This window comes from Corythoichthys intestinalis, chromosome 20 (assembly GCF_030265065.1).
Source record: "Corythoichthys intestinalis isolate RoL2023-P3 chromosome 20, ASM3026506v1, whole genome shotgun sequence".
In the NCBI taxonomy this organism is placed as follows: domain Eukaryota; kingdom Metazoa; phylum Chordata; class Actinopteri; order Syngnathiformes; family Syngnathidae; genus Corythoichthys; species Corythoichthys intestinalis.
Genome location: NC_080414.1, coordinates 18,161,049 through 18,183,368, shown reverse-complemented (window position 1 = coordinate 18,183,368; position 22,320 = coordinate 18,161,049). Strand labels below are relative to the sequence as shown.

The 22,320-nt window shown below is 38.5% G+C and overlaps 1 protein-coding gene across 1 annotated transcript in view; it reads left to right on the top strand.

Moving 5' to 3' along the window:
• The window catches only part of prex2 (phosphatidylinositol-3,4,5-trisphosphate-dependent Rac exchange factor 2), a 120,786-nt gene that overhangs the window by 5,392 nt on the left and 93,074 nt on the right, over nucleotides 1–22,320 (top strand). Inside the window, exon 2 of the mRNA XM_057824484.1 lies at nucleotides 20,533–20,604. Coding sequence (XP_057680467.1) covers nucleotides 20,533–20,604 — 72 coding nt within the window. The remainder of the gene's footprint in view (nucleotides 1–20,532; nucleotides 20,605–22,320) is intronic.

Here is a 22,320-nt window from a genome sequence, read left to right as displayed (position 1 = left end):
TCAAACTGCTCACTTACACACAGTGAGTTGCCACAGCAACTGTTTAACAAGTTCAACAATGATTGACACATGCGGCACTTTGAAGCTTCAGCTTCCTAGCATCTCTGGCAAAATCAAACCTTAATGTCTGTCAATCATCGTTAACTTTAATAAGCAACTCCAGTGCACTGCCTGACCAACAAAGAGCAGCAGGAAGGAGAGTGAGACTCGTGATCGGCTCGGGACGGCTCATCTGTATTTATTTATTTTTTTAATTGAAAAAAATCCGTGATGGACTTTTAAGCGCGAAGTAGGGATCCCTGTATTAGTATCTCTTGTTTGTGCAAAAAATCGCTTGATTGACAGTTCACGTTCAAAAAAATCGTGTTGGGTCACTCAAATTTTAACTTTTGGGGGACTGAAAAATCTGGAAGTGCATGAAAATCTTTTTTTTTTTTTTTAAGTAAATCCCTAGCATCTTCACTATTTAGTGTTTAATCTTACTATCCCTTGTTTGAGGTCTGTGCTAGATTGTATCAGTAGAAGTGTCAGTCTCACTCGCTTTGTATTGCTATCTCAGGCCGGCCCACATGTTTCTAATGGAGCTCATCTTAGGGACGAGTGGGGATGGGATGGATCACAATCTGGCCTTTCTTAGAACAGGCATTAGAGGGTGTGTGTCTTTGTGAGCGTGCGTGCGCGTGTGTGTCCTCTCCCTTCTTTTATCTCCACGGGTATTCATTTGTGAGGATTGGCCGCTCCGTTAAAAGGCCAGTCTGTTCTGGCCGGAAAAGTTGGTGCCGGATGCGGCAGACGAGCTGAGATAAGTCACTATAAAGCTGAATTAAACGTCTACCGCAGTGGTAGTTAGATGGCACAGCACACGAAAGGTGCATTGTAGGTTTTTTTGGGGGGGGGGGGTGGAGGGAGGCGGGGGGGGGTGGGGGGTGGGGGTGACTGCTCATTGTCTCACAGCATTTCCGAATCTCGGAGGAATTCCTCATGCAGGAAATGTGCTTCACAAAACCAGTTCTGCAGAACCCCGCTGGCCAGTGAGTGTGACCCGCCCTGCACTTTTGCCTTTTGCCCCCTTGAGTTACCAAAAGAATTTTTGTAAGCAAACTCGCACTCTAGTCATGTCAAATCAAGCGATGAAAGCCTCATTGGCTGCCATTGACGGCGATAGACGTCCAACCCATTAGAAGTGGGAAGGTTGGCAGCGAACCCTCTTTCAGTTCAAATGTGGCTTCAACACATCATATAAAAATGCTCACAGGCATGTATTTTTTTATCCTCTGAGAAGAATGACTAATACTAGTGCAAAATTCGATTAGAAAAAAAGTTTCTAATGAAATTTTGCTTCGTCGAGGATTCGTTTTATCAGAGTGGCGTTGTAATGATTTGTTTTGAAAGTGTCGCATTTAGTTTTATCGATTAGGGAACCACGGACAATAAAGACTTGCAGTTCTTAAAAGATGAATGTTAGTATGAGTTATAATAATTTGATATTTAAACTAGGGCTGTCAAACGATTAAAATGTTTAATCGAGTTAATTACAGCTTAAAAATTAATTAATCGTAATTAATTGCAATTCAAACCATCTATAAAATATGCCATATTTTTCTGTAAATTATTGTTGGAATGGAAAGATAAGACACAAGATGGATATATACATTCAACATACGTTACATATGTACATTATTAACATTCTGTTAAAGCGATCCATGGATAGAAAGAGTTTTAGTTCTTAAAAGATAAATGTTAGTACAAGTTATAGAAATTTTATATTAAAATCGCTCTTAATGTTTTCGTTTTAATAAAATTTGTAAAATTTTCATTCGAAAAATAAACTAGTAGCTCGCCATTTTTATGTCAATAATTACACAATTCTCATGGTGCTGAAACCCATAAAATCAGTCGCACTCAAGCGCCAGCAGAGGGCGACAAAACACAAAAAAACAGAAGTAACAAGTGGACATTACACTGTGCTGTCATTTTAATCTGTTTGAGCGGGGCATGTGCGTTAATTGCGTCAACTATTTTATCGTGATTAATTTAAAAAATTAATTACTGCTAGTTAACGCGATAATTTTGACAGCCCTAAAATAAATAAATAAATACAGTACGGTATGTTTATGAACCAAAGGTGCTTGAAGCCTTTAATCATTGCCATTATGCAAATTTAAAGTGTTGAGAGGCTAATTTTAAACAGCAGAACTTCAACTTATTACAATTAAAATAATATTTAGGAGACAATATTTCAGCTTTTTAGGGAGAAATGTTCCAATCTCAAAGAGATATTATGATGATTGCTGCTAAATAAATGCGTCACATATTTTAATGTGATTAATTTAAAAAAATAATTGCCGCCTGTTAACGCGCTAATTTTGACAGCCGTAATTTAAATCCTCTTGATGTGTTTTTTTTTTTAATTTGAAAAAATTTTTTAACTAGTAGGCCGCCATTGTTGTTGACGACGCAATGCACTCTGGGCAGTGACGTCACAGCGCTGCAGTACTTCCACAGTGTCAATAAGTAGCTACATAAACATGTCGTCGATTCTGCCAATTTGAACCCGAGCGGAAAAGTGATGTGCAGGACAGCACTATCGGTGTTTCACAAAACGAGCAGCAAAAGCAAATGAAAGAAGTTCTCCAGCGGGATTCAAACGCGCGTTTCCCAGGGGAGACGAGCGCTTAGACCACAAAACTATATTCCGCGTGACGTTGGAATCATAATTTTCCTTTTAAAGCAATCGCAACCCACATGCTGTGTTGCTGTGACGCAACTAAAAAAGAAAGTACGGCTGACTTGACCACGGAATTAGAAAACTCTGCCCACTTCCGACAAAGCAGATAACAATCACATTGGTAGAAGTGTTTATTAAACACACAAAAAACACGCGATCGCAAAAAGGAGACACAAAAAGGGTCCGTGACAGTAGGTCAGGATTAAAAAAAAAAAAAAAAAAAAGAAAAGAAAACCAAGGAGAGAGGCAGAAAAACGAAAAAAAAAACCAATGCAATGATGCAACGAGCACAAACCGTTAAATGGCAGCAAGCCGCCTAGGATCGGTTTAAAGACACTGTTGATGAGCTTGTTTGTGAGCGATGAGTTTGGATGCAGGTACGACGTTGGGAACTCGTCCCACATCTCTGTAACAAAACAATCTGACCATCAGCATAATGTGACAAAATCATGATCGTTGTCATACTAGCTTTGCTTGCTAGCTAGCCCAGCTGTTCTCCTAGTCCAACACAACAGCGTCATGACACCCAGCGTGCATTGCGTGCATAAAACATGGCGCCCTCCTTAGGTCAAAACATGTACTAAATATTGAAGATTTTTAAATCAATGGCAATGATATACTGTATGTTTCTAACATATTTTAGTGAAAGAGAACAATTGTGGCTTAATAGAGCCTACAAGTCTTAAAGTCCGAGGTTCTTTTAAGACCAACGTAAGGTTGTAAGTTTTTGTTTGAGCTGATATGTGTGTTTATTAATTCGTAATTTAGTTTAGATGTGTATTTAGGAGTTTTTTTGTAGGAATATGTGTTTGAACGATTTGTTAAGAGCATTGTAAAAAAATTGTTAGCAATTTGTAGCATTTAAGCTAGCGGACTTTTGCTATGCAAGTTTGTCTTTCGTTGTACTTTGATCCTCAATTATTTTTTTTAAACTGTTTGAGGTTAAGCTCAGATATTTTAATATACTTGCGTTTATTACTCTTTCAAAATGAAAGTGCAATTCTGCATTGTTTGAAAAACACTCGGGAATTTTGTATTCGCATTTAAAGCCAAAATGAATGTTATTGCAAGCATCAATACTTCTTGGTTTTACATCTCCCAAAATGTATTCTGCAACACATTAATCTGTTGATTAATCGATCAGCTAAATAATCGATATCTGCAGCCCTAGAATAATTGCTTTTCTATTGCACCAATCCCCCTTTTTGGCTCTCGATACTGGTTGTTTGGAATTGCCACATACTAGAGGCGCACGATAATATGAATTATGAAGTTATCCCAATAAATCCGATAACATTATATATTATCGGGCCTATCAATATTCATTTTGGCACAGTGTCGTGGATTGGGATGGGTGCGTTTGTTTCTACTCCTTTTTTGCCAGTATGCAAAGTTTTGTTACAGTTCTAGAGGCCTTATTTTTCCATAACTGAGTGATGAACCTTACTATGGCAATTAGCAAATGTTTGCATTTTACAGTGTTATGTTTACAAGTTGTTGAGAGGCCTTTTTGTTATTGATAGGCTTGCTGTCCTATAATTGCCAGGTTAAAAAAGTTGTTTTATGGACCAAGACAACAAAAGTTTCCTATCCTGTTGCACCAAATGTTTTATCTGCTGACAAAGCACAATACCTGTTGGGTTTATGTTTGTTTTAGTTCTGTGCGTATTGTTCAGGGGAACACATAGTCAATGATATTGACTGATTGATTGTGATTGACTCAAATTATATTTATTTGAAAAAATTAATATGGGCACTTTATTTGAAGTCAAAAGTGTTCTTGTCTTTGTTTTGTTCATTAAATTAATGTTCATGTCATCATGAGAATTCTGGTTAGGTCAAAGGCAAATCTATGCTGAATCCACCAGTAGTATTTTTGACCTGCAGGTGTTCAAAAACTCAGGTGAATATACATTGAAAAATTATATATGTATATACAGTATATGTATATACAGTATATATATAAAATTATTGGTATTGGCCTTAGGGAGCAGAAAGTTATTGATATCGGTATTGGTTTAAAAAAATGGATATCGTGCACCCCTACCATATACCAATACTGTACTGATACCATATTTTTTGGATTTTTTTCTTTTAAGACTAAATAACTGCATACTAACTTGAATGCAAACTAATTGCTATCATGCTTGTTGTCTACCATTGAGAGTGCTAGATGTCCAATCCATTTGAACTGGGAAGGTTGGCAGCGAATGAACGAATGTTGGATGTTTACTAGTGATAAACCCATTAAAAAAACAAAACAAAAGCAAATGTATTTGTTGTGTTTTGTATTTGGGGTAGTATTGCGTAGGTGTCAAACTCGTTGCCGGGGGCCAGATCTGGCCCACCACATCATTTTCTGTGGTATGCAAAAGCAAATCATGTGCTTCAAAATTCACACGGACGTAAAACGTAGTTTTCCTGCGCAAAAATAGCTGACGGAAAATCCTGGAGGTGCCTGAAAAAGATATGGGAGGCATCCCAAATAAGCCTGGATGTTACATAATGAACAATTATAACAGGAGACAGTGGGCGCTAGTGTTTATCTTCATTGGAATTAGCCAGAAAAAAAAGAGATAATGTAAACATTGTGTGTGAAACAAAGCCTTCGGCTATTGTCATGTGACAGATACATAATGAACATTTATGCGAGGCATTAAGTGGCTGGACTTCAAAGTAGCGCAGTTGGCATGCATTATTTTCAAAGCATTGCACTCATTTTCATGGTAAATGCACACGCAGCCTCTTGTTGCTAGGCAGATTTTCTAGAGTACAGTGTGGAGTCACATGTAATGTGCCTCCATCTTATACATTCTCACATTTTTGCATCTTGCAGTCACTTTTGCAAGACTTTCTGCTACTTGCCTTAAAGAAAAGAGCGTCCAAGCACCTTTTTTTTTCGCTTTTGACTGCGAACGCATTTGTCAAGCAGGATTTCCTTCCTTCCCGGCCGGCCCTTCCCGTCTTTACATTGTGCTGCAAGCTTCCTGCTTTAACGCCAACTCAAGTTGGAAAAGTCAATGTTAACCATGTGACAATATCTAAGGAGCTGTTTTGACAAAAAAAGCCCCCAAAATGTTAATAAAACACTCAAATGTTATTGGCGTAAACGACCTTAATGCTGGAGTTATTTTTTTTACTTTTGATGTATTTTTGGAATGGAATGAAAGCTAGGCACGTTAGGGAACTTCCACTTATCGTTAAAGATTGAATTAGGATGTCGGACGCAGTGTCTGTCTAGAATTAGCTGATCTTGCTTGAGGAAAAGAGGCGAGTCACAGTGGCGGAACAAATATGGATAGGGCCCCGGTGCAAAAAGTATAAATGGCCCCCCGAGGTAAACCTCCGGTGGGTGGGGGTTCTACTAGATAATTATTTGCGGGGCCCTCCACACTTTCATGGGCCCTTCAAGACAATTGTCCAATGTTTAGGGCAGGGGCAGTGCTCGTGGAAAATTTTCTGCAGGCTCCTCCAGACAACCAGGCGGGGGTTTGTGGGTGTTGAGATATTTTAGTCTTTCTCAATGGCTTTGGTAGGTTTCTCAGATCAGAATTGAAATTCTCAAAACTACTTGTTCAATCCTCAGAACATGTCGCACAAGTAGCAAAACAACATGGATTACCTGCAAAAGCCAGTTTTCTGTGCAAAATGCTTCATCTATTGCTCAAAATTAAATTTTTGTGTCAATTGACATGTCAATGCTGTCAGAATGATAAGTGCTTGTTTCATTGAGTGCCCACAAGACAGTCAAATTGCTTGGTCATTCTCTCATTTGAACAGTTAAGCCTGAGTTATGCTCCTGCGTTGCGGTGATGGCGCAGCGACTACGGCGTCATTCGACACTCAATGGTTCTCCGGCCAGGTGGCGCGTTGGCCTGTAATTCACCGCCAAGCCACTAGAGGGGTGTGGCGTTATATTTGTATGGTTTTGGGGCATGCTTGTTAACTTCCTTTTGTCTAGTTTAACAGAGAAAAAATAAACCATGCAAGATGGAACGCTTGAATGTAGATCTTCCGGTCATCAACATTGATTAATGTTGATCCGACAAATGTTGAGGCGCAGGCAACGCAGAAGACTGTTTCGAGGCAGTCTGTCCAACTTTTGATGCCGCATAGAGAGTTTTAGCCTCGGGTGAAAACCAACTAGCTGTGGCGGCTAGCTTCAAACTGGCGTTTTGTCCGAGATCTGCAAAGCCCTTCAGCCCGATTTGTTTGCCGTCTTCTACAACCAGCCAGTTGGAAGCCATAGCAGATTTCTGGCGTCTATGGAACTTCCCAAACTGCGTTGGAAGCCTTGATGTTAACGTTATCATAAAAGCACCGGGGCACTCTCAATCAGCGATGATGTTTCGTGTGCTTCTGTTGAAAATGAAACATCAAAACAACTCTTTTGACACCAAACCTATGCTTTATTCTTCATATACTTGAAGTGTGACACGTAAATAAGTCACAGACTCACAGCAAACAGATGCACCAACCAAGTGCACCAACAAAAATACGACATAAAGTGATAAAAAGCTGGCAGTTTTTAGCCGACTGGGTCACCGTTTCGTGTGGCCACTCAATTCCGAACACACATGTCTCGGTGGTCCTTTCATTTTTTTAATTCAATCGCTGACCTTTCCATTTGGCAAACTTTATGATGTCTTGACGAGACTTACTCTTCGATGATACTCCTGTCGGCTTGGTCCATTTGTGGGTGTACAATGGCGGTGATTTCGAGCTGAACCGGAAACAACAGTCTGAGCGGACCAATCAGTCCATTTCTGTCACGTCATCTGCGTCGACGTGACGCTAGGGTTTGAAAATTCAGTAGGACCGCGTCAGGCTACGGCGCAGGGTCGTAAATCGGGTCTTCCTTGACAGCGCAGGTCTGACGCGGAAGCATAACTCGCCCTTGACACTGGTGGAACGCTCTGATGCTTAAGATGGTGTACGTAAGTTTAGATGAAATTTGCAAGTTACACCTTTGTGTGTGGGAGATTGATTGCAAAAGACTGGACAAAATTCAGTTTGCACTTTTACTGTTTTTACAACCTTTGAAGACCATGTCAAACCAACACAGAAAGCAAAAGACAGGACTGAGTACTAAAGCAATATTAGAAATCTGAACATAAAACAATCAGCATAACTAAACTTCACATGCTGTCAAGATTATTCACCCATTCTTTCTACACATCTTGACGTTCCTCTCTGTTTGGCCATAAATTTTCATCCATCTTCTTGAATGCCTTACTCAGTCTCTGCAGGCATCTGCTGTGATGTCACTGCATGCTGCTTTCATGGCTTCCAGGAGAGTCATCTTGATTGTGAGGCTGGCGATCATACACTCGCCATCTCCATGTGGAGAAAAATTATTCTATGGGATTGGAGAATAGTGGTAGTAACTTCATTACATATTATGGCACGTTAAAATAAGTTACGCAAAACAAGTAATGAAAATGCTCAGAGATAAGCACACACATGTTGACATGTTCTAAAGACATATTCATCCATTTTGCATGTAAATGCATATGCGATAAAGTATTGACTAAATGTTGTGGGTGGTGAGACTATTCAACAGAGACCCATGATAATCCCTTTTGACCATCATGGCAGATTTGAATTGTACAAAATCATTTGCATGGATGCACAAAAACATCGGCAACTTGCTTAAAGGAATGAGAAACTGCTTTTTGACGTGCACAAGTGATGCGATTTTGTGAGGATTGAACAAGTAGTTTTGAGAATTGCAAGTCTGATCTGAGAAGCGTACCAAAGCAGTTGAGAAAAACTGTAACACTTAAACACTATATTTCAGCTCTGCGCACCTTTCTGTTTGACCCTCCCCTCGCCCAACCACACCCCCGTTACACCCGCAAACCGGGCACCCTAGAGGCCCGGGCCCAGATGCTGCTCGCACCCTCAGCACCCCCCCCAAGCTCAGCCCCTGGCAAGTCATGCCACACCACTGCAAACTAGATTCAAATCAAAGTGGATTTTTTTTTTCTTCCAAAAATGTATCGGCAACCACTTGCGTTGATAAATGTCTAATCTATTTGACTATTCATGCATTGTGTATAATATTTACTATTATGAATGAAATATTTGAAAACACTTAGGTGACTTGAAGTTCCGCTCTGAGACCCTCAATTTGGCCAAATTTCAAAATTGTCCGATTTGCACGTGTGATACATCATTGGAAAGCTTAGAATGTCAATTTTCTGAGGGAAAAAAAAATTTGACCAGGAGGGCATTTAAAATAAATGAATAAATAAATAAATAAATTAAACAGCAATACCCTAACTGGAGGTGAGAGCACGCGAGAGCAAAAATAAAGACGCCATGATTGTAACGAGATATTTTCGCGCCCTTACCTTGTTTCGATCCAAAAACTCCATATAGCATGTATCATCATTCACAGCTGGATTTTTGGGGGATTTTATCAGTGAAACATTGTAACATAACAAGGGTCGCGATGCAGAAATCACAGACGTCAAGGAGTAATCGAGATTTTCATTTTCATATATTTACCCTTTTAAACTTTTTTTTTTTCTTTTTCAATTTTTCTTTGTTTGGATCGATTATTTATCATCTAAAAAATTGGGGAAAATGCGACAGTAACGAAAAAAATGCAATTAAGTGATAGTTATGAGGTAGATATCCGTGACTTTTTTATAGACGCCATTTTTTTTCATTTTGACGTCCTTTGTTTAAAACTTTAAAATATGAGAGTAAATAATTTTTTAAAGTCTTTTTTTAAAATTTTTAAACAATTAATGGTTCTAAGCTAAAAATGACAGACATTTTGAGTAATAAATATAATTACCTTCTTTTTACGGCTGAGTTGAAACAAAAGCGGTTGCGTGACGTCAGTAAACGAGGGTTTTCAGGGTAAAACGGACAAATTAAAAATAGTTCGGGGACTTAATGCGCCATGAATCTGCTATGGCAGCATATATTCTATCAGACACAACAGTTCTTTTGGCTTAAAATACAGCAGTTTATTCTATAGAAGGGTGCGAGAGCAGAAACTGCTTTTTCAGCCTTGACTGCGTTTTCCGCCATATATATTTAGATGTTTTTTTAAAGTGGTAATACTTTTTTAGCCCTAACATTTGTGAAGGTAGAAAATACAAACCACAAAAAAATAGATGGAAAAACAGTACATAGTTTGTATCTTAATATTAAATATTTAAAATGTTTCTATACTTTTCTTGATGTTTGAGTATTTTTAATTAAATACCTTCACATTCAATTTTTTTGTAGTATTTTTGGATCCAATATTTTGTAGTTTCTTATATTTTGCATTTTTACTGTTTTAATTTTGTGTTTTCATTAGGTATTGTCTTCAGTAATATATTCAATATTTTGTACTCTTATATAAAAAAAAACAACAACAACAAAAGTTTTTTTTTTTTTTAAATTACCATAGTTCTGGACTTTCTTTGATGTTTCCGTAATATTTATGATTTTGTTTTTTCATTTTTTAGTTTTATACTTTTGTGCTTCATCTGTTTTACTTCAAGGGCATTTTTAATGCAATATTTTGAATTTTTACAATAAAAAAAAATTCTCAACTTTTCCTACAATTTTAGCATTTCATATTAAATCATTTAATATTTTAGTCATGCATTTGTGAGTTTTTAATCTAATATCTTGTGGCTTATTTTATTTTGCAATATGTTTTGAATTCCCCTAATCATATATTTTATTATTTTTTTTTTTGTTGATTTATTACTTGTGCTCCTGTTGAATTGCACAAGCACACCTAATGTTCGGATCCGCTTGGTCGTGACAACGCGGCAAACGAGTGAATGATGCACAAAAGACGCAGCAGACGAGAAGAGAAGGCCCATTCATTCATGTCTGGCTGACACTTTATACTGCCGAGCGCTGCCAGTGAACTCTCATTCGACTCACTAAAACACAACATCACGAGGGTTCCAGTCGCACGTAACTCACGACAGGAATTCATAATGCGGAATCCGTTTGAATGTAATGCATCACCTGGCATCACCTCAGTTGTTCTTTAGATTAGGAAACTACAACACAGTCGCTCCTGTGAGTCCACACTCATTTGAAAGTCTTGCGGGTCGGCGCCGAACGTGACGCGGCTAGCCAACGAGGCCCGACGAGTGTCACGGGCAAGTCTACTTGTGATTCAGACCTGGCCGGCGTCCAGATGGCCCAAATCCGTTGTTGGGAGTTGAGAAACGTTCCCCCCTAGGACGTAGAGAGTCCCGTTGAATGCAAACAGTTGCCGCTTTGGTCGGATAGTAAATAAAAAGGGTGACCCGGTAAAAGCGCAACGCAATTAGGCAAATGAAGTGGATATTTATGAGCAGTCCAGAAAATGGGCTCAGATTCACGGTCGGGCCGGGTTCATAAATCCAATGAGTCAGCTTCTCGGTCTTGGATGTCTTCCAGAGCTTCACTTTTGACTAAATTAGCGAGGACTTTTTGTTGCTTTTCTTTACTGGGACCAAAGAACACGCCCCCCACAACCTGTTTCAACCCTTTATAGGGCAAGTGACTATTTTAGTCATATATATCTATTAGGGGTGTAACGGTACACACAAGTCACGGTTCAGTAGTACCTCTGTATGGATGTCACAGTTCGGTACAAGTTGGGTACAACAGGTAAAACAAAAAGTTTTTTTTAATTTTAATCACAACATTATAAAGTAAAGTATGTTCTTTTGGCTAAAAGTAAAAAGCAGCCGTTATTAAAGTGCAAAATAAATCGAGGAAAACATCAAACTTCGTGTTTTTATTGTTCTAACAGACAGTTGTTCTTAAATCACAGTTAGTGTGCAAAAATAGACTCTTCTTTAGGGATGACTGAGGTAACAGTTAAAGTCAGGTAGCACTCGCCAGCTGGCAACACTGGTATAATTATTTATTTATTTTTTCAAAAATAAGATACTACCATTTTCAATGTTTGATTTCACACAGTTATCTGTAAACCATTACCAGTGAACATACACCCCCTACTAGGCATGTTCCGATAACCGGTTTCAAGGTATACCGTGGTATAAAAACGTCAAGGTTTCAAAACCGCAAAAAAATTCCTTCATACCGTCCCTAAGGTATTAGCTATTTTTTATGTCCTAAAAATCCATGGAGAAATCCCTCGCTTGCAGCTGTAAGGCTCAATCTTCCAACACCGGTTGTTGCTCAGTGTCAGTTAGTCAGCTGTGCAACACGATGGCTGGAGGAGGTGAAACTCCTGAACACCCCCCCCCATCGAAGAAAACGAAATCACTGGTATGGGAATACTTCGGCTAGAGAGGGCCGCGGCTTAGAGAACGTGGGCCTACCGACATGTTAAACATATTTGCAGAGGGTGGCTGCCGAGGAGGCAATACCTCCAATATGATTTCGCATTTATACAAAATTAAAGGTTAGTAAACACTAGAGGTGGGAATCTTGGGGCACCTAACGATTCGATTATAAATCGATTATTGATGCCCCATCCAGCTATTAGCTGCTTTTAATGTTTCGTACATTGGTTACAAAAATTGTACAAAAATCCTCTCATGCTTAAATAAACTACTATTTTAGTATCAAGCCAACAGTTCAAAACGGTAAATAAAATACTCGAGTCCCCATTCTGTATCAGCGGCTTTAAACTACTTTCAAGTTTTAAAACGGTTTCATTATTTAAAGATAGATTCAAGTAAAGATTTTGCCAATGTAGGAGTATTTTAAGATAAAAAGTTAGGTTAGCTCGGAAGGTTCTCTAAAACAACCTTCCAGAAAAGTCTACTGCTTTAAGATGGCGGCTGTTTACTAACGCCGGCGAGCCTGTCATTTCGCATCTAGTTTTCTATACATGTGCTAACGCTGCCGAGTCTGTGATTTTGCATCTAGTTCTATATACGTGTGATATCTACCGTAGCATTATGTGGGCGTAGTTTGTAGCAGCTGTCGGCTGTAGTCAGGTATTACCGTATTGGCCCGAATATAATACGGCCCTGATTATAAGACGACCCCCTCTTTTCAAGACTGAAGTTTGAAAAAAGACTTTTTGAACACTCAAATTAATTTTTCTACAGAAAATAAGTACAGTACATCTGAAACAAATGATTATAACAATATATTTGAGAGAAAAAGCATGTTATTTTGCCTCATTCAAATCTTAATATCTGAACATTGCACTTTAGTTTACATATTTAAATCACATTTGTAAATGAATGGCTTCTGATTTTTGAAATGTAAATAAACCAATCTATTGTGAAAAGACAAAAAATGCAATAACTGCATTAACCATCAAAGTGAGGTCTAACTGTAATCGTAGTCTTGAAACAAATCTGAATAAGGAAAAACATTGCAATAAAATCATGCAAACTGGTTAAACTTTAGAGTAGCTGTTATCTGTCATGACAGAACATTACTCCTCAAGTTCAGCATTCGCTTAATTGATATCTGGCGCCATCTAGCGTCGTGAATGGGTATAATGTCTAGACCCCTAATATAAGCCAAATCCCACTTTTTCAGTCTTATTTCAATGCAAAAAACACAGTCTTATTTTCGGGCCAATATGGTATTGTTTTTCTTTTTTTTTTTTTTATCTAGTGGCATGAGTTAAGCATTATGTTTACTCTCGGTCCGTTCCTCATTGCGTCCCTAAAACCACACTGACTGTGTTTTAGTTCCGCTTTACTTGACATATCTCAATAATCGCAATTTATGATGTTTGTGAATCGTTCTCTAATCTTCCACGACCGAATCGCGAATAATCTAAGAATCGGAACTTTCGTTCACTTCTGGTAAACACTGTCATGAATGTTTCTCACCAGCTACGAGAGTTGACTCCAGCGTGTTTAGTGTGTCTAGCGGTGTCAAAACATGTTTTTTTCTCTCTGGCAACTGTCTGTGTTGAAAAAAGAGTGTGTGTGTGTGTATAATGTAAACATGATATGTGTCATACACATGTGCTTTTTATGGAAAATAATTCAAATATTTTTGTTCTGATGATAATAATAATGTTCAGCAGTGGCTGTGGGTTTACGCTCACCTAAAGGACGGCATACTCATGTTGCAGTTCGCTAAAAAAAACTGTACAATGGAATTTTTTTTTTTTTCAAACCCAGGTATCTTAAGGTAACACATTTTAGAGCTTTAATTGCAATAACGTGATACTGTGATATATTTGCTTAAGGTTATCATAACGTCAGAATCACATACCGGCACATGTCTATCTACATAAGATATATTTTTATATTGGTTGTAATAAAATAAAAAGTGCAAATAGTTCCGAAACTGAAAAAGCATCTCTTGAAATAATGCAAAAATAAATATTCACTCAGTGTTTCAATGACTTGAGCCTCAGGCGAGAGAAAAATAAACATTTACTGATTTGAAAGTACAAAATAAATACACCTCAAAAAGTGTTAGTAATACTGCATTTGATAGTTACCACACCGTGAATTCACCATAGCTTTCCTAGTCGTGAGTTTGTCTTCTAGTTCTCGGTTTAAGCGCAATACCTTTACCGATTTTCGATTATCGCGGGTTGGGTGCGGTCCCAATTAACCGCGAATAACGAGTAATCACTGTATTAATGTAGACGTTAGTTTTTCCACCATCAGCAAATACCTGACTTCATTTTTTATGTATGTTAATGTTGGTGAGTCACTGTTTGTGATTTCTTACCTTAGAAATTCCACTTTTCCTTCTTGCCCATGTTTAATGTGGCTTGCCATTAGATGTAAATGAGCGCGGCGGCCCCAAGACCGGAAAGCCCCGTCGAGGTCCGTGCCCTCCGTGTTTGTACATATTAGACTTGCTAATGCGGGCGAGTTGCGAGGTGAGGCGAGGCCGGCCGCGGAATGCTAATCAGCATGTCGTGCCTCGACAAAGAGCCTGATTAATGAAATAGCCTCTTTTATTTTTTTTTCTTCTATCCTCTCCTAACCCAAATTCCAACACTCTGTTACGGTTTTTCTCAGAAATGAGCCGAAACGGCGGCTTGTTTTGCTTCACCATTAAAACACGAGAATAAAACCACTTACTGTAATAAAGGTTTGCCGACAACTCTTTAATGAGTTTATTCCTTCTGGACGTCCAATCCATATGAACTTCAAATGGATTAGACGTCTATTGCAGTCAATGGCAGAGCATTAGTTTACAAGGAAAATGCAAAAACAAAATATAATCAGATTTAACCAATAATTAATTTATGGCGACCTGTGGTAGCGAATAGCTGAATATCGATACTTTTCAAACAAATATCATACAGTGGGGCAAATAAGTATTTAGTCAACCACTAATAGTGCAAGTTCTCCCACTTGAAAATATTAGAGAGGCCTGTAATTGTCAACATGGGTAAACCTCAACCATGAGAGACAGAATGTGGGGAAAAAAACCCCCAGAAAATCACTTTTTTTTTTTTTTCTGGTCCCTTTGCAGAAAAACAGCCCCAAAGCATGATGTTTCCACCCCCATGCTTCATAGTGGGTATGGTGTTCTTCGGATGCAATTCAGTATTCTTTCTCCTACAAACACGAGAACCTGTATTTCTACCAAAAAGTTCAATTTTGGTTTCATCTGACCATAACACATTCTCCCAGTCCTCTTCTGGATCATCCAAATGCTCTCTAGCGAACCGCAGAGGGGCCTGGACGTGTACTGCCTTCAGTAGGGGGACACGTCTGGCAGTGCAGGATTTGAGTCCCTGGCGGTACATTGTGTTACTGATAGTAGCCTTTGTTACTGTGGTCCCAGCTCTCTGTAGGTCATTCACTAGGTCCCTGTTTGGTTCTGGGAGTTTTGCTCATCGTTCTTGTTATCATTTTGACGCCACGGGGTGAGATCTTGCATGGAGCCCCAGACAGCCTGGTGCAGGTCTACAATTTTGTCTCTGGTGTCCTTCGACAGCTCTTTGGTCTTGACCATAGTGGAGTTTGGAGTGTGACTGACTGAGATTGTGGACAGGTGTCTTTTATACCGATAATGAGTTAAAACAGGTGCCATTAATACAGGTAACGAGTGGAGCCTCGTTAGACCTCAATAGAAGAAGTTAGACCGCTTTGACAGCCAGAAATCTTGCTTGTTTGTAGGTGACCAAATACTTATTTTCCACTCTAATTTTGAAATAAGTTCTTTAAAAATCAATGTGATTTTCTGTTGTTTTTTTTTCTACATTCTGTCTCTCATGGTTGAGGTTTACCCATGTTGACAATTACAGGCCTCTCTAATCTTTTCAAGTAGGAGAACTTGCACAATTGGTGGTTGACTAAATATTTATTTGCCCCACTGTATCTCGATGCAGCATTTCAGTATCAATACTTTAATACTAGTTTTCGATACTTATGAATGTCCTACAGCTTACTCTCCCCACTACACATTACTACTACTGTTTGTGCACACACCTGTACCCACTTATCTGTCCTATCTTCCCTCTTACACCCTCCCTACATTGTGTCCCTTCAGTAAAAGTAGACAGAAATGCTACTTGTTTTCAGTAGTATATTAGGCCGATAGCACCATTTTTCAGAGGATCGGAATCGGGTGAAAAGTATTTGGTTCTTAATATAAAAAATATATTGATGTCTTTCTTTGTGCTGTCAAATTTATCACGTTAACGGGCGGTAATTAATTTTTTAAATTAATCACGTTAAAATATTTGATGTAATTAACGCATGCACTGAATGACCCGTTCATGCGTAGCCTCAAACAGTTTAGAATGATGCCGTTTTAGCACATTGAGAGCGAAAAGGCAGAGAAATGCAAGCGGACACAGGTATTCATTGGACCGCGCCTTTTATTGGCTTAAGCTTTGGCAACTCCTTTACAACAATTTTAAGTATTGTGGCTAATGACGTGGTGTACAATTACAGGAGACGATCTTTTTCTTAACACGCTTAATTGAACACAACGCAGAACATACTGTATACCACTTGCAGCCACCACTGACAGTCATGGTTGCCCAACTTCCCAACATGCATTTGAGCGGAACAGTTAAGTCGCTACAGTATCATTTGGTGAAAGCACGACTAAAATAATATTTCTATCTCTAAAATAAATAATGTTCACAAAAAGAAAAGCGCTCAATGCAAAGAGAACTGGCATTCCCAATCAAAATAGCTATGCAAAATACACATAAAACTTACTCCGACTTTGCCTTGGCTAGATCTCAAATTAATTCAAAACTGGCCAGTGACACTTTGTGGTGTATTTCAATCACTACCTTACGTAGTTAAAGACACTGTGGAAGTACGGCAGGGAGCCCATGTGACGTCCCGCTCGGCGACGTCAACAATGGCGAGCTATTAGTTTTTTTTTTTGATTGAAAATTTTACAAATTTTATTAAAAGGAAAACATTAAGAGGGGTTTTAATATAAAATTACAATAACTTGTACTCAAATTTATCTTTTAAGAACTACAATTCTTTCTATCAGTGGATCCCTTTGACAGAAAGAATGTTAATAATGTTAATGCCATCTTGTGGATTTATTGTTATAATAAACAAATGCAGTACTTATGTACAGTATGTTGAATATTTATATCTGTCTTATCTTTTCATTCCAACAATAATTTACAGAAAAATATGGCGTATTTTAGGGATGGTTTGAATTGCGATTAATTATGATTAATTCATTTTTAAGCTGTGATTAACTCCATTAAAAATTTCAATCGTTTGACAGTCCTAGTTTTTCTGCTTCATGCTCGTACAACCTCTCACACTCCCTCCTTCCAAGCTGTGTGACTTTTTTGGTCACCAGTGCAGCCGGCATTTGGTACTTAAAGTTAACGATGATTGACAGGTTTGTAGCTTTGATCCGGCCAGTCTCCTTGGTAGCTCGCCGATCAAAGGCACAAATGTGTTGATCATCGTTAAGTATGCTGTAGCAACTCAGTCATTATGTAAGTGAGAGGCTATTCTCGGCAGCGTGAGCGTCAAAACTTGAGTGAATTTAAGTGGACTCAATGAAGCATTTGATAAAGAAAAACATTTTTCAACCCCATGTGCTCCTGGCCGTTTTACTGGATTTTGACTGATTTTGCAAGGCCCACAAAAAACACTGTTCTATTGCTATATAAACATGAAACGCACCAAAAGAATGATTAGACTCTCTTTTTTCAGCAGGAAAAAAAGGTAGTTCATATCTTTTTCCATTATTTAGAAATCAGCATTAGAAAATAGCTTAGTTTGAGCAATTTTCCAACTTCTGATGAAAAAACAGAATTTGAGAAATTGTAAACGCATGCATTTCAAACAACTTTGACTTTAACACAGCTATTTTTTGCTTTAGTTACATCGCAAACATCTGAATAATGTTTTCCTTTTACAAAATAACATAAACAACAAGACAAATAGAGCTTTTGGTAGCAAAGTAACTATTTAGTTACACATAACTAACTGAGAGATGAGGCTGTTGTGGCCTTGACAGCCGGGCTAAACTTTTCCATCATCGCCGCCTGTCTCGTAAAGACGGATTTTTTTGAGTCTTTCTTTTGTGGTGACCACTGCCTCGTGGCGAAGTTCGCCTGGAGAACTTGTGTCCCTGGGGGGTAACTGGTTTGGCCGTGCGCGTTTCCGGCTGAGTCGCGGGACACTGGAAGGTGCGGAGGACGCGACCGAGCACGGCGGCGCGGGCTCCGCTCCCGCTGCACTGGTGGTCCCAGTCGTTCTGCTCGGTCGTCCAGCGCCTGGCTTCCCGGGCATCCTCCCGGTTGTTCTGCTCGGTCGTCCGCCGCTTGGCATCCTGGACGTCCCCGGCCTTGCGGCCCGGCTGTTCATTCCGTTGAATCGGGTTGGGGGTCTCACTGCACTCCAGTGGCCAGTTTTATTGCTTTAAAATGGATTTTCAGCATCGTGCTTTGGAGCTAGGTTGAATCAGAACCTAGAGATGTCTCTTGTGGAAAAAAAAACATCAAAGAAGTATAAATACGTCTTTGAGACACTGAAATAATTAGAAATAGAACGTAATTATATGTTTTTGGGAGCAAATGAGTTAAAAGTACCGTACTGAAATATGTCCGGAACTTTTATTTAAAAAATAGGTATCAGATTGGGACTATCAGCAGATTGTCAAAATAAGGTGATTTGGATGCAAGTGCAAAAATATGCCATCCGGACATCCCTAATATACAGTTGTGGTCAAAAGTTTACATACACTTGTGAAGAACATAATGTCATGGCTCTCTTGAGTTTCCAGTTATTTCTACAACTCTGATTTTTCTCCGATAGAGTGATTGGAACAGATACTTCTTTGTCACAAAAAACATTCATGAAGTTTGGTTCTTTTATGACTTTGTTATGGGTTAACAGAAAAAGTGATCAAATCTGCTGGGTCAAAAATATACATACATGGATCTGAAAGAGCGAATCATTGACTTGAACAAGTCAGGAAAGTTACTTGGAGCCATTTCAAAGCAGCTGCAGGTCCCAAGAGTAACAGTGCAAACAATTGTTTGTAAGTATAAGTATATATATAACATATAAGTATATGTTTGTAAGCATGGCACTGTTTTGTCACTGCCACGATCAGGAAGAAAACGCAAGCTATCACCTGCTGCTGAGAGAAAATTGGTCAGGAGGGTGTAGATTCAACCGAAAACCACCAAAAAGCAGATCTGCCAAGAATTAGAAGCTGCTGGAACACAGGTGTCAGTGTCCACAGTCAAGCGTGTTTTGCATCTCCATGGACTGAGAGGCTGCCGTGCAAGAAGGAAGCCCTTGCTCCAAAAGCGGCACCTTAAGGCTCGACTGAAGTTTGCTGCTGATCACATGGACAAAGATAAGACCTTCTGGAGGAAAGTTCTGTGGTCAGACGAAACAAAAATCGAGCTGTTTGGCCACAATGCCCAGCAATATGTTTGGAGGAGAAAAGGTGAGGCCTTTAACCCCAAGTACACCATGCCTACCGTCAAGTACGGTGGTGGTAGTATTATGCTGTTGGGCTGTTTTTGCTGCCAATGGAACTGGTGCATTACAGAGAGTAAATGGGATAATGAAGAAGGAGGATTACCTTCAAATTCTTCAAGATAACCTAAAGTCATCAGCCCGAAGATTGGGTCTTGGGCGCAGTTGGGTGTTCCAACAGGACAATGACCCCAAACACACATCAAAAGTGGTAATGGAATGGCTAAATCAGGCTAGAATTAAGGTTTTCGAATGCCCTTCCCAAAGTCCTGACTTAAACCCCATTGACAACTTGTGGACAATGCTGAAGAAACAAGTCCATGTCAGAAAGCCATCAAATTTAACTGAACTGCACCAATTCTGTCAAGAGGAGTAGTCAAATATTCAACCAGAAGCTTGCCAGAAGCTTGTGGATGGCTACCAAAAGCGCCTCATTGAAATGAAAATGGCCAAGGCACATGTTACCAAATATTAGCGCTGCTGTATGTATGTTTTTGACCCAGCAGATTTGATCACTTTTTTCTGTTCACCCATAACAAAGTCATAAAAGAACCAAACTTCATGAATGTTTTTTGTGACAAAGAAGTATCTGTTCCAATCACTCTATCGGAGAAAAATCAGAGTTGTAGAAATAACTGGAAACTCAAGAGAGCCATGACATTATGTTCTTCACAAGTGTATGTAAACTTTTGACCACAACTATATATTTAATGATGGTTTTGTGTGTGTGTATATCTCTATTCTTTTCGTTCCTCTGTATGTTCTTCCTCTATGTATGTTCTCAAAACTCTTTTCTGCATTCTCTGAATATCAACACAATATGAACAACCACCAACCTCCCATGAGGCACACTAAGACTGTTGAGCCTATAAGTCTCAATGTGTAGATGAGAACGGGTATAGACAATTTTTAAAATCTGACTGTCCCCTCTATTTTGTGTGACTTCAGGTGTTCCTGCACCGACTGGAGCAGTATGCCGCTACCAAAATGGACAAGAACATCACAGAGGAAACGGTGAAGGTGAGGAGATTTTTTTGTTTTTTTGGGCAAAATTTACGGTATTTCCAGAGATAAACAGTGAATCCTTAAGATTCCGACACATGCTGTCATTTTATGGTTTGTTTGGGAACAAACTGTCCCCAACAAGCCATAAAAGAATTTCGGATGCTTGCTGGCTGACTGGGAGTCAGACAAAAATTTGCTTTATTTATTTCTTTTTTTCAATGGACTGATGAATGGATAGAATTAGTGCTGCAACGATTAATCGATGAACTCTAGTATTCGATAAGAAAAAAAGATTCGAATAAAATTTTGCTGCTTGGAGTATTCGTTTAAAGTGGCGGTGTAATGGTTTATTTTGAAAATGTTTGCATTTAGTTTTAATGATTTGGGTGGATACACTGCCCTCTCGTCTCATTTCACATGGCTGAATACAGCTGCTCCCTGTTAAAACCAACATAAGCTAAGTTTTTGTTCGGGATAATGTTTACGAATGCATTCGTAATTTAGTTTATTGGTGTATTTTTTGTGGTAATATGTGTCTGAACCATTTGTTAGGAGCATTATTAAAAAAAAAAAAAAAGTTGGCATTTTATAGCATTTAAGCTAGTGGACTTTTGCTATGTAAGTTAGCCAATTGTTCTTTTGTTGTACATAGATCCTCATTTATTTTTTTTCATACCATTTGAGGCTCAGCTCAGGTATTTTAATTTTTCATGTTCCTTATCCAATTACACGATTATTCGAATGAAGTAGTTAATCGATTAGCCGACTACCAAAATAATCGATAGCTGCAGCCCTAGATAGAATAGGTTAAGAAAAAGTGTTATACCGTATTTTTCGGACTATAAGTTACACCTGAGTATAAGTCGCACCAGCTATAAAATGCCCAACGAAGAGGAAAAAACATATATTAGTCGCACCGGAGTATAAGTCACATTTTTGGGGGAAATTTACTTGATAAAATCCAACACATAGAACAGATAAGTAATTTTGAAAGGCAATTTAAAATAAAAATACAATAGAGAACAACATGCTGAATCAGTGTACGGTATGATAATGTTACATAATGCATGAACAACGAAATGCAAACGTGGCCGGTATGTTAAAGTAACATAGCTATTAAGAGTTATTCAGATAACTATAGCACAAAGAACATGCTAACATGTTTACCAAACCATCAGTGTCACTCCAAAACACCAAAATAACATGTGAAATGAAATAAGAATGTGTTAATAATTTCACACATAAGTCGCACCCACAGCCAAACTGTGGGGAAAAAAAACAAAAACAACAAAATGCGACTTAATGTCAGAAAAATATGGTAATTGATTTTTTTTAATAATCGGTTCTATGATTTAAAGGATAAATCGGGGCAATTGAATACATTTGTTTTAAATGACCATATGCTATTGTTTTAATTTATTTATGTTTGTAGTTTACATAAAAAAAATACTGAACAATATTTTGGACTGATGTTTTTGTTTGTTTATTTACTTAGTTATTACGTTATTAAAGAAAAAATTGTAGTCATTTCAAGGAGAGAAAAAAAAATCTTTCAATTATTGTTGCACCGATACCATTTTTTGGCCCCGATACCGATACCTGGCTGTGCAGTATCGGCCGATACTGATACCATACTGATACCACCCCGATTATATATATATATAATTTTTTTTTTTTTTTTTCCCAAAGAGCTACATAATTGGATGTGAAATCATTGCTATCAAGGCTTTG